The 12,123-nt window shown below is 38.6% G+C and overlaps 1 protein-coding gene across 1 annotated transcript in view; it reads right to left on the bottom strand.

Annotated features, from left to right (window-relative positions):
• The window catches only part of LOC110200125 (kinesin-like protein KIF19), an 87,593-nt gene that overhangs the window by 20,847 nt on the left and 54,623 nt on the right, over positions 1-12,123 (bottom strand). Inside the window, exons 13-14 of the mRNA XM_020975277.2 lie at positions 9,066-9,336; positions 2,695-2,816 (exon numbers count right to left, since the gene is read on the bottom strand). Of these exons, the coding sequence (XP_020830936.1) occupies positions 2,695-2,816; positions 9,066-9,336 (393 nt within the window). The remainder of the gene's footprint in view (positions 1-2,694; positions 2,817-9,065; positions 9,337-12,123) is intronic.

Here is a 12,123-nt window from a genome sequence, read left to right as displayed (position 1 = left end):
GTTTTACTTGAATGGTTATCTAGCCGTGTTTGTCCCATCTTGAATTTGTGAATCCGATTTATTTAACCCAAGTGTAGAACTTAAGTTCATCTCTATCCAAATACATTATATTTCATTTGGCCTGTGGAGATTTTTTTTTGGAATCTGACTTTGTCATCCAACTTTACAGCTACCATTCCTTGTTATAATGCTCTAGGAATCCAAGGATCTTCATATTTCAATCCACCATCCTCATCTTGGTGCGATGGAAAGACCACCAAACTAGGAGTCAGAAGACCTGGAGTCTATTGCCAGCTCCACCACTATTGGTTGTACAATTTGGGCAGGTCACTTGACTTCTCTGAGACTTAGTTTCCTTGTATGCTAAAATTTTGGGGTTGGGCTACCTGAACCTCAAGTTTCCTTCTAATCATTAAAATTGGATAGAATCAACAATTCTATCCAACCTTATCAATGTACTAGACACTGTGAATGAAACAAAGAAATTTAAGACATAGGACACAGTCCTTGCCGGCAAGGTGTTAGTTGAGGGTCAGCCTAGGTAGAGATCAATGGAAATATTTTAAAAAACTTAATGACAGTATAAGGGTCAAATAATAACATAAGCTATGTCATTTATGTATATTATATATATTATAAATATATGTTATATATTATACATTATAAATGTATATATATATATATATATATATATATATATATCATAAAGTGAGTGGTATAGTCTATAAGAGCTACAAGTTGAGAGGAGGCAGATTTCTTTCACAATCTGGCCCCACCCTATCTTTTAGGCTTCTTTTATACTACTTGCAGCACTCTATTGGCCAACCAAACTGGACTCTTCTTTTTCTCACACCTGTCATTCCGTCTCCTATCTCTGTGCCTTTTCATTGGTCATCTCCAAGGCCTGATGTCTACTCTTTCCTTGCCTCCACCTTTTAGAATCCCTGTCTTCCTTCAAACTAAGCTCAGTCACTACTTTCTCTACATGAGGACTTTTCCGATTCTCTAGGCTAGTGCCCTTCCTCCCCCAGCTACCTTGTATTTAAGTCTTGTATTTATCGTATTCATTCTGTGTGTGTTTGTTAAGAGTGGATGTTTCCACAGACACCTCTATTAATGAAATAACAGAGGACACAAAAACCTTAACTGATATCAATCAATAGGCAGAGTAAATTAGGTATTAAGGAATTTTCCTAAATCTCATCACAATGCATGGAGAAACTCTTAATCAAATTAAAAGGCTCATAAGACTTTGGGCCATTAGATGTTGGCATAAGATGCCACATAGGAAATATCTTAGGCTACAGACAGAAAGAGCACTTAGTCCAGTGGTGAGCTCATAAGCACTAGACCAGTCTAATGGTTCTGTGTGGTTGCAGTTTGTCCTTCATTCTCGAGGAGGACCATGACATCAGGAAGATGATGCCATGACTTGCAAGTGAATTAGATTTATGTGAGGCAGGGCTGTGCTGAGTCACCAGCCTTACTTTCTTCTCCAGAGCCATCTGGGTCCAGTGGCCAGGTAGAGATCAGGACAACTAGAAATGGCCCAGAAATAAGAATACTAAAAGGAGGCAAAAGAAGTCTCCTGCCTTCAGGGAGCTCAAAATTAATGAAGCAGCTTAGATTTAGAGCTGGAGGGGATCTAAGAAATCATCTACACATAAGCCAGCAAATAGTCCAATTCTATCTACTTATGAACCATCATAGAATTCCAGTCAAGCCCCTGAGAGGAAATTGCTCTTGCAGGAAAGAAAGCTGGCTCTCTCTCTCTGTGTCTTTGTCTTTGTCTCTGTCTCTGTCTCTGTCTCTGTCTCCATCTGTCTTTCTCTCTGTCTCTGTCTCTCTGTCTCTCTATGTCTCTCTCTCCCTTTTCATCCCTGCCCACAGCCAGGTGGCACAGTGGATAGAGCACCAGCCCTGAAGTCCAGAGGACCTGAGTTCAGATCCAGCCTCATACCAAACACTTACTAGCTGTGTGACCCTGGGCAAGTCACTTAACCCCAATTACCTAAAATAAAAAACAAACAAACAATAAAATCATCAGAAAGAGCTAGACGGCACCTTAGAGGGTCAAAGTCCAACCTCACAGTTTACAGATTATGAAACTAAGGCCCAAGGAATGTTAAGGTGACTTTCCCTGGACCACACAGGTAGTGAGCATCAGTGGCATAATTTGAACTCAGGTCCTCTGACTCTAAGTCCAACAAACTTCCCAGTGTCACCTTTAGAGGTCTTCTTGTCCAAACCCCTCATTTTACAGATGAGGCCCTTGAGGCCCAGAGACTTGTCTAAAGTCACAAAGGTAGTAAGTGAAAGAACTGGGATTTAAACTGAAGTCCCATGACTCCAATATCAACACTGCCCTTCCCATTGTACCACAGTGCCTCCCAATTCAACCCTCGATTATTGAGCCCCAACTATGTTCAAGAAGCTCTGCTTAACACTGGAGATATAAGGAAAGATATAGCTGTCTCTGTCCTCAAGGCACTCACCTTGTCCTGGAAGGATATGACAACCCCTACCTGAGCAGAACCCCTCTCTCAAGTTCTTCCTCTACAAAGTCTTCTCCAAACTCTCTAGCTCATGCTGAGCTCTCCCTCCTCTGAACTACCAGAGCTATGAACATCTGTAGCCCTAGACATTTCCAAAACAAGAATGGGCCAGATAAACTAGAAGGTAAACCAGCCTTACCCTGAGGGAGTTAAACATCACTGAGTGGAGCAGAAGCAGACGATTTAGGGTCCCCTCCTCTAATTCTTGAGAGTAAAGTCGATATCTCTTTTCCAGTGGCTCTGGTACAGGAATCCAGTTACCTTCATCACATCCCAGAAAAGCAAAGATGTTCCAATAAGAGATGAGACCAAAAAAAATCAAGTGAGATATCCATCCCATATTTGTGCCTCCCTAATAAGATAGTAAGTTATTTGAGGATAGAGGACATGTCTGACTCTTCATGATTCCATTTGGGATTTTCTTAGCAAACATACTGGAGTAGTTCGCCACTTCCTTCTCCAGCTTATTTTATAGATGAGGAAACTGAGGCAAACAGGGCTAAGTGACTCACCCAGGGTCATACGGCTAGTTTCTAAGACCAGATTTGAAATCAGGAGTATGAGTCTTCTTGACTCCAGGCCACTGAGCTAAACTTGCTGAATTCACTCCAAATAATAATAAATGCAGCCCAGAAATTATTTAATATGGTATGCACAAATGAGGTCAAATTTGAAGAAAATTTAAAGGATTTTATCAATAAATGTGCATTGCATTCTTTTTACAATATATTGAGGACTTATTTGTGTGTTGTTATAAATACTATAATAAATTCTTGATTAGAATAAAATATAAACTAAGAAGATTATTCCCATAAATTTTTTAAAAATCAAGTGGGGGGAGAGGGTGGCCATCGCTGCATAAAATTTGGAAACCTCAAACGGGGTCACGAAGAGTCAGAAATGACTGAAACAACTGAACAACAAAAAGCCTGGAGCAAAGGGACCAGTAGGACATTTATACAGGGTACCTATTGCACTAAGACTTTTGGATATCACGCATTTATATTTTCACCAGATCCTTCTCTAAAAGCAGGGTTTTATAAGCTCATATCTGAAGCAAAAAGGACAAGGAAGACATGAGCCTGCTTCTAGAAGATGTGTTATCAGATGAACAAAAGAAAACAGAATAGCTCAATTCCTATTTCATTGAATTGAATTGAACTCTTCTGTAGTGAGCACAATTATATTCAGAGAGAACAAACACTGGAAAGAGGAAATTGAAGTCCAAGAGAACTGAGCAGACAATAGAAAAATATCTAATTGCTTTAAAGTTATATAGCTCAGAAAAATTCTATCCCAGAGTACTAAAATGATAATAAAAATAATAATAAATTTATATTGTGCTTTAAATTATGTGAAGCACTTTATAAATATTATCTCATTTTATTCTCACAACAATCCTGGGAGGGTAGGACTATTATTTATCTCCATTTTACAGATTAGGAAACTGAGGTAGACACAATTTAAGTGACTTGTCCATGGTCACAAAGCCATTAAGTGTCTGAGATTAGGGGCAGCTAGGTGGCACAGTGGATAGAGCTCCAACTTTGGAGACCTGAGTTCAAATCTGGCCTCACATACTTGACATTCTAGCTGTGTGACCCTAGGTAAGTCATTTACCCCCAATTGCTTCACCAAAAAGGAAGGAAGGAAGGAAGGAAGGAAGGAAGGAAGGAAGGAAGGAAGGAAGGAAGGAAGGAAGGAAAAGAAAGAAAGCCATGAAATGTTACCACTAGAAAGAATATGTTTTTTAAAAGTATCTGAGGTTAGACTTGAACTCAGATCTTCCTGATTAGAAAGATCTTATAGATGTGATCAGGTAACTACTGTCATCCAGAAGATGAAATTTAACATAGGTAATCGTAAAATCCTTCATTTAATTTCATTTGAAACTAACTCAAAAATTATACCGTGTATTTTATGTAGCACCTTACAATTCACAAAGTAGTTTCAAATCAATTATCAAATCTCTCTACAACTCTGCGATGTAAGAGAGTAAGTATTCTTTTGTAAGTTCTCCTTTGGGGGAGTGGGACAGATCTGATTTCATCGGTATAGGGAGCAATACATGAAGAAATCCCTCTGCCAATGCAGATCGGCAGCTTCTAGTCTTATTGTTATCTAGGACATGTTGAAAGTAAGTGACTTGCCCAGGGTCACACAACCTATAGGTATCTGAGGCAAGGCTTGAATTCAGGCCTTCTGACCCCAACACCATCTCCCTAGCCATTATGACATTCTGCCTAATTCTCAAAGTAGACCCTAGAAAACTGACTGACAGAGAAGTTATATAATTTGAGCAAGGCCACGTGACTAGTACATTCTGAAGCTGGTCTTCAGGCTCCTACTAATCTAAAGTTCTATTTTCTACAATATGCTCCCTCACCATATTAACAATAAGGGGAAAAAACTAATGTACTTATGACAGATATAGTCAGATATAACATATCCTTAGTAATTAGTAGCAGTACTGTTACTAATACTAATACTTAGCAGTATTTACTAAGGATAAATTACATTATACCTATAATATTACATCATAATAATACTAATTTTCCAAGTTAAACTTCCCCAGTTTCTTCCACTTTTGCTCCTATAATTTCTAGATTACTCCCCACACTTAACATATTCATTATGTCAGTTGACCACAAGCTTAATAAACTAAAAGTGTGGTGTGGCTACTCAAAAAGCTAATGCAATCTTGAATTGCTTCATATGTGGTTTTTTATTTTTAAATATTTTCTATTTCCATTGATATTTTTCATTTTTCCATCATCTTCCTTTCTAAATGCATCCCTTCTCCTCTCCCTCTTCCCTATCCCTGTGACAAAGAATAAAAGAAAGAAAAACCAAGTGGTTTGGCAAAGCCAATCAACACATCCACCAAGACAGAGTATATGGAGCATTCCACACCTATAGTTCCCTACCATTGCGAAGAAGGAAGGGAGTACATTTTCTCATCTCTTCTTCAGGACCAAGGCTCAGTCATTATAATGGTTCCATTTTATTTTCTTTTAGGAGCAGTATTGTGTTTCCCCAGAGAAGGGGAAGTCATCACACTGTCGTATTCTGCATTGGTCAAACAACTGGAACAATTAGCCTCTGTCCTAGACACATTTTAAGAGGGACACTGGCAAACTACAGTACATTTAGAGGAAGGCAGTGTAATATCTAGGGAGTGGGTGTGGGGGATAATCTAGAAACAAGGTAATTAAAGACAAGAAGCCTTTTCTGATCTCCCTTAATGCTGGGTAATTATCTCCAGTTTATCTCCTTTATTATCAATTGATTATCTCCTCTGTTAATTATTTCCAGTTTATCCTGTATATAGTTTGCTTGTACATAGTTTGCGTGTTTTCCCCCATTATAGAGGAAGATCTCTGAGAGCACTGACTATTCTTTGCCTTTCTCTGTATCTCCTATGCTTAGCACCATGCCTGACACGTAGTAGGCACTTAATAAATTCTAGTTGAGGGACTATAGAAGCAATAATTGGAAGAAACCAGAGAGGTTTCACTTGGAAAAGAAAATACTAAGAAGCGAGACATTGTATCTGATTATATCACCATCTCATCATAATTGCATAGGTTTGTTTTATTTTTTCTTGGTTCATTGTTTTTTCTTGGATTGCTTTTAACAGGAAGTATTATGTCCAGATAAAGGAATCATACAACTATATTCTACAATGGTCAAACAACAACTGGAATAGTTGTGTTCAGTTTTGTAATTTTTTTTTTTGAGAGTGGGTACCTCAAATACACATTATCTCAAAAGATGTATTTTCTCAGCCAGGCTACAAGCACACCAGCCACTCACAGCATGATCTCACTCCTAAAACAGAGAAACTTTCACTTGCTGCCTCCAACCTGGGCTAGTTAATTCCTCCTTAGGAAGCCCCTCACCCTGATCCTGGGAGTACCCCCAGGTGTTTTGTATTGGTGTGGGACTTAGTGCAGACACTCAATTGACAGTCCTGCTGAAGCTCAGAACTCCTAAATTCAAGTGATCCACCAGCTTCAGCCTCCTCCAGTGGCAGGGATTATAGGCATGTGCCAACACACCTAATCTTAAATGTGACATTTTCAGAGGGAGGCTTACCAACTAAAGTATACTCAGGAGCTGCGTGATAATCTAGAAATTATAGGACCAATAGTTGAAGAAAATGGCAAGGTTTAAACATGGAAAAGAAAAGACTAAAGGAGATATTATATCCTTCTTTAAATATCTGAAACTCATTCTGGTTTCCTCCACAGAGAAAAATTAGAATCAAGTACAAGTGAGAGGGAAGCTGATTTTGTCTCAGTAGTACGGTACAGTAGAGAGAAGACTAGTTCTGGAGCGAGAGGAGCCAGCTTCAGTCCCTCCACCTCTGATGCTTACTACTGGTGTTACCTTAGACAAGTTACTTAACCTTTCTCTGCCTCAGTTAACTCATTTGTTTTTGTTTAAGTTAACTCATTTGTAAACAAGGAACGGGAAATAGATGGTCTCCTAGTACCCTTTGAATTCTAGATTTGTGAACCTACAAACTTTCTAACAGTGATAGTTGCCAAAGTTGATAAAAAAAAAAAGATAGGACAAATGCTGGAGGGATTGTGGGAAAGCAGGAGCAATTACTGTCTTGTTAGTGGAAGTATGAACCCTGTGCAGCAATTCTGAAAAGTAATTTGGAACTATGCCCCCAAAAGTTATTACACCGTGCATACTCTCTGACCCAGAAGTACCACTCCTGAATCTATGTACAAAAGAAATCAAAGGAAAAAGAAAAGTACCCAAGTTTACAAAAATACTTATAGCTTCTCCTTTTATAGTAGCAAAGGACTGAAAACTGAAGGGAGGGTGGTGCCCATCAATTGGCAAATGGCTGAAAAAGTTATGGTATCTGAATGTGATGAAATATCATTGTGTTGTTGGAAGTGATGAAGGGGATTGTTTCAGAGAAACTTGGGGAAACTTGAATGAACTGAAGAGGAGAGAGAAGTGAGCAGAACCAGGAAAACTATAAAATGACAATAGCATTGAAAAGAAAAACTTTGAAAGACTTAGGAATTCTGATCAATGTGATTAGCAACCATTATTCCAGAAGACCCATGATGAAACATCCTACCCACTTCCTGACAGAGAGAGGTAATGGATTCAGAGCACAGATTAAAACATATTTAGTTTTTTGGACAAGTCCAACTCAGAAAGTTGTTTTCCTTGATGATACAGGTTTGCAATGGGGATTTGTTTTTCTTTCTCAATTTGGGGTGGGAAGGAGAGAAGGCAGATTTTCATGATTGAAATAAATAAAATTCAATTAAAAAAAACCACTGCCAAAAAAATAACAACTACTAGAAAGTAAAATGAGCTCTCAGCTGTAATTAGCTCCTCATTGCAGGAAGTGCTCAACACAGGGATGACCCTCCATCAGAGGTATTATAGAAGCCATTTCCAGATGACCTGTAAGGTCTCTACCAACTCTACCAAGATTCTGTAGCTCTATAATAGTGGCAGAAGAAGGAACAGGCACTAGGCATATGGGGAGCAGGCAGGGAGAGAAAAACATGACCAAAGTTTGAAATGAGGTGCAGAAAGTTATAACCAGGGGCATCGAAGAACAACTCTGCCTGGTTTAGAAGTTCACCAGAGGAAAACATGAGAAAATGTATCTACCTCCCTTCTTTGAAGAGGTGAGGAACTGTGGGTATTGTGTTGATATGTTGGTTAGATTTGCTCTATTGCTTTGTTTTTCTTTGTGTGTGTGTGTGTTAAAAGGGATAGTTCAATGGACAAGGAATAGAATTCAGGAATTGAAGGTGACACAAAAACACCAATAAAAATTTTTTGAAAAAGAATTTTGCCTAGCGTTAGCCCTGCTGATCAATAAAAGATCACCCTTTACTAAACAAAGGGCAAATCAAAGGTAAGCCCCTCGAGGGTAGAGCCTGTTTTTTCATTTTGTCTTTGTGTCTCTTATGTCTGATACAGCGGTCATCTTGTAACTCGTAAGTCCTTAAAACATTTTCGTTGCATTATTGGGTTGGATTGGGCATTCACAGAAGGGAAAGGACTTAATTAAGAGCTCTTAAGTAATCAGTTTACATTCTTCAAAAAGTCTGAAGATGTACTTTTGTATAGTTTATTATGATTTTGAGTGAAAATATGGTGAAAGTTTTCCCTGTTTGCTCTTCACCCTCCCAGATAGCGCCATCTCTTGCTCTCCCCAAAGTGTTCATTTTCTTGGAATGAAGTCATTAACCTTGCTTTGCTGCATCTTTTCCAAATGGTTGTCATGGCTACCAATGTTAGGTCACTAATGGAAGGATTAAGACACAGAAAAATGCCCAGCCCAAGCAACTGAAGACTAAAACGTGAAGAAAAGGAAATACTCAGAATGTGACTTGCAGGCAGGGTTTCTGAGCCAAAGATAAAATAAAAATAAATAAATAAATGAAATAAATGAAATAAAAGCTAGAGTATTTAACTGGCATCAAGTGTTGGCTATTGAGCAAACAGTCCGAACTTTACCCTTTATCAGCTCCCGCTGCTGCTGGATGATTTCCTCACAGAGAAGCCTGTGCTGATGGTACCGCTGAATCACAAAATCCTTCTGGCACAAAAGGTTCTTCTGGTACAAGTTGTTTGCCTGAAGCTCTGTGTTCTCCACCTCCAGCTCATGAGCTTTACAGAGAAGCCTCAGCACCTCCCTCTGGTCCTTATTAATTATCTGTTTGGGTAACAATTTCTCCATCTGGGAGGCTTTCTTCTTGGTGTTGGCTAAGCGTTGCTCCAGCCCAGCCTGTGGAAGAAAGCAAGAGTTTGGAGGGAGATGAATCACAGCAACTCAGAGGGCATAGTTTAGGTAAATTAGATTGATTTGAATCCACAACTTTAATTGATTCAGATATCTGGTTGGGATGCTTAAAGGTGTTCATACTAGTATGCATCATCTGTCTATTATGGTATTTTTTGGTATTTAATATGTTATGCAGTCTTGTCGATGAGAGGCAGGGTGGTGGAGTGAAATAAGTAGAGAACTGGCTTCAGAGTTAGGGAGACCTGGGTTAAGTCCTACCTCAGACACATGCTAGCTATGTGACTCTTGGCAAATCATTTAATCTCTGTGCATTAGGCAACTCTCTAGGAGAGACAAGAGATCTTAGCCTGGGTCAGTGGATGAATTTCAGAGAATTCATGAACTTGGATGGGTAAAAGAAATCATTATTTTCACTAAATTTGAACTGAAATTTAGCATTTCCTTCAATTATTTAAAAATATTATTCTGAGAAGTGATCAATAGGCCTCACCACATTGCCAGAGTAGTCTATGGCACAATAAAAGGTTAAGAAACTGCTCTGGGACTATAAATTGCAGAACAGGTGGTAATAAGCATTGCTAGAGAAAGACCTGGATTTCTTCATACTGATGAAATCACAGGTCTAGTTAAAAAAACAACAGCAGCAGTAACAATATAAACTTGTTATCTGGGCTGCTTAAGAGCCAGGGAAACTAGATCCTGACATATGGGCTACAGCAGTAGCTGCCAGTCTTTTCAGGTATGAGAATTCCTTTTTTATGTCAAATAATTTCACAGACTGGGGCAGCTAGGTGGCACAGTGGATAGAGCACTGGCCCTGAAGTCAAGAGGGGACCTGAGTTCAAATCTAGCCTCAGACCAAACACTTGACACTAGCTGTGTGACCCTGGGCAAGTCACTTAACCCCAATTGCCAAAACAAAAACAAAAAAAAATAAATAATTTCACAGGCTGCCTCTCACAATAGTTTTAGTATTAGCATCCGCCGGTGCTAAGTGATTTTTAACTGAGTTAGTAGTATTGTGATGAGCCTTCAAAGCAGCTAAGATGGTTCCTAATCAATAACATTTTGAGAGACAGAATAGTTGGTATAGTGGCTAGGAAATGGAACTTGAAGTCAGTAAGATTTGAGTTTGAATCCCACCTCAGATACCACCTGTGAGACCCTGTCTATGCCCTAGTTTCCTTATTCCCAAAAATAAAAAGGTTGGATTTAATGCTCTTTAAGGCCCTTTCCACCTCTAAATCTGGATTAGCCTGTATGTCTAAAGTGATCTCACAAAGTAACCACCTGCTTGGACTCAGAGCAGATTGAGACATATATATATTTTTTGGACAAGACCAGTGAGGGAATTTGTTTTGCTTAACTTTGTGTATTTGTGGCAACAGTTCTGTTTTTCTTTCTTTTTTCAGTGGGCGTGAGGTGGTAGGGAGAGAGGATGGATTTCATTAGTTTTAAAAAACCAAAATTGAATTAAAAATAAAATAAATCTATGATGCCATGATCCTATGATTGAAGAAAATACTCCATGAGAAAAAAGTTGTCATGACTTCAGTAATGTTTTTAAATAAATTCATATTTTGTGGCTCTCAAAACATTAACCTAAATTTGAAAAATAGTCATATACATGAGATATTTTATTTGTCCAGCACAAAAAAGTCTATTTGTTTACGTGTGGCTTCACATATAAATGTACAGACTCCTTGAAATAACTCCCAAACAACCTTCCCCTTCCTCCAACACACACACAATAGGTCCATTGACTACAGATTGTGAGCCACTAATGGATAAAGTGTTAGACCTGGAGTCAGGAGCTTCAGACGTTTACTAGCTATGTGACCCTGGGCAAGTTATTTAACTTCTGTCTGCCTCAGTTTCCTCATCTGTAAAATGTGTACAATAATATCCCCCACCTCCCAAGGTTGTTGTGAGGATAAGACAAGATTAATATTTATAAAGTGCTTTGCAAACCTTAAAGCACTATATAAATGCTATATTATTGTTGTTGTTGTTATTAAATGAAACTAAAATACAAGGAGAGCTTTTGTGGTAAAACAAACATGTGACCTGCAAATCTTTGAAGCTGGATATAATGCTTTTCAAGGCATTTTTAGCTCGTCCATACAGCTGTTACGTGAGATAAAAGCTGCTCATTTTAATAATAGGAAGTTGCCAAAATTTTTTTTCTCTTTCCTAAAAACAACCCTGAAAGCGCTTTAACTAGCAGACTGAAGTGTCATCCTGCTTCACTTTCGCTTTTTTCTCTCTGTAAAGCGCTGGCTTGGTAATTCTCCAAAGCTGCACCAACAGTTAAATGATGACAGCCACCAGAGAAGTGGCTCATCTTCCCAGGGAACTAGGTGGAGGAGGACCATGCTCTTTGCAAAGGGGGCATGTAGAGATTAGCCAAAGCTACGCATTGTTCCGGCTGCTGGGCCTAGCGGAAAGGTACGAGTACATCACGTTCTTTTTGGTAGTCTGAAAATAATTCAATATCCAACAACAGACTCAGAAATTCTTATGAAATTCCTCTAAAGAAAATGTTTTCAAGTATAACACCAAGTTTCTTGTTTTTATTTATACACTTAATTCTATATCACCTTTATTTCTGAATGTATCCCTACCCCTTTCCCTACCCAACCAATCAACAAACATTATTTGAACACCTACTGTGTGCCAGATATAATGCTAAGTCCTGAGAATACAAAAACAAAAATAAAATAGTTCCTGCCCTCAGTTCTATCAGGGGAAATAAAATATACATATGTA

The sequence above is a fragment of the Phascolarctos cinereus genome, unplaced genomic scaffold (genome assembly GCF_003287225.1).
Source record: "Phascolarctos cinereus isolate Bilbo 61053 unplaced genomic scaffold, phaCin_HiC Scaffold_4;HRSCAF=312, whole genome shotgun sequence".
Taxonomy (NCBI): Eukaryota; Metazoa; Chordata; class Mammalia; order Diprotodontia; family Phascolarctidae; genus Phascolarctos; species Phascolarctos cinereus.
Note: the sequence above shows the minus strand (reverse complement) of the source record. Positions and strands in the feature narration are given on the sequence as shown.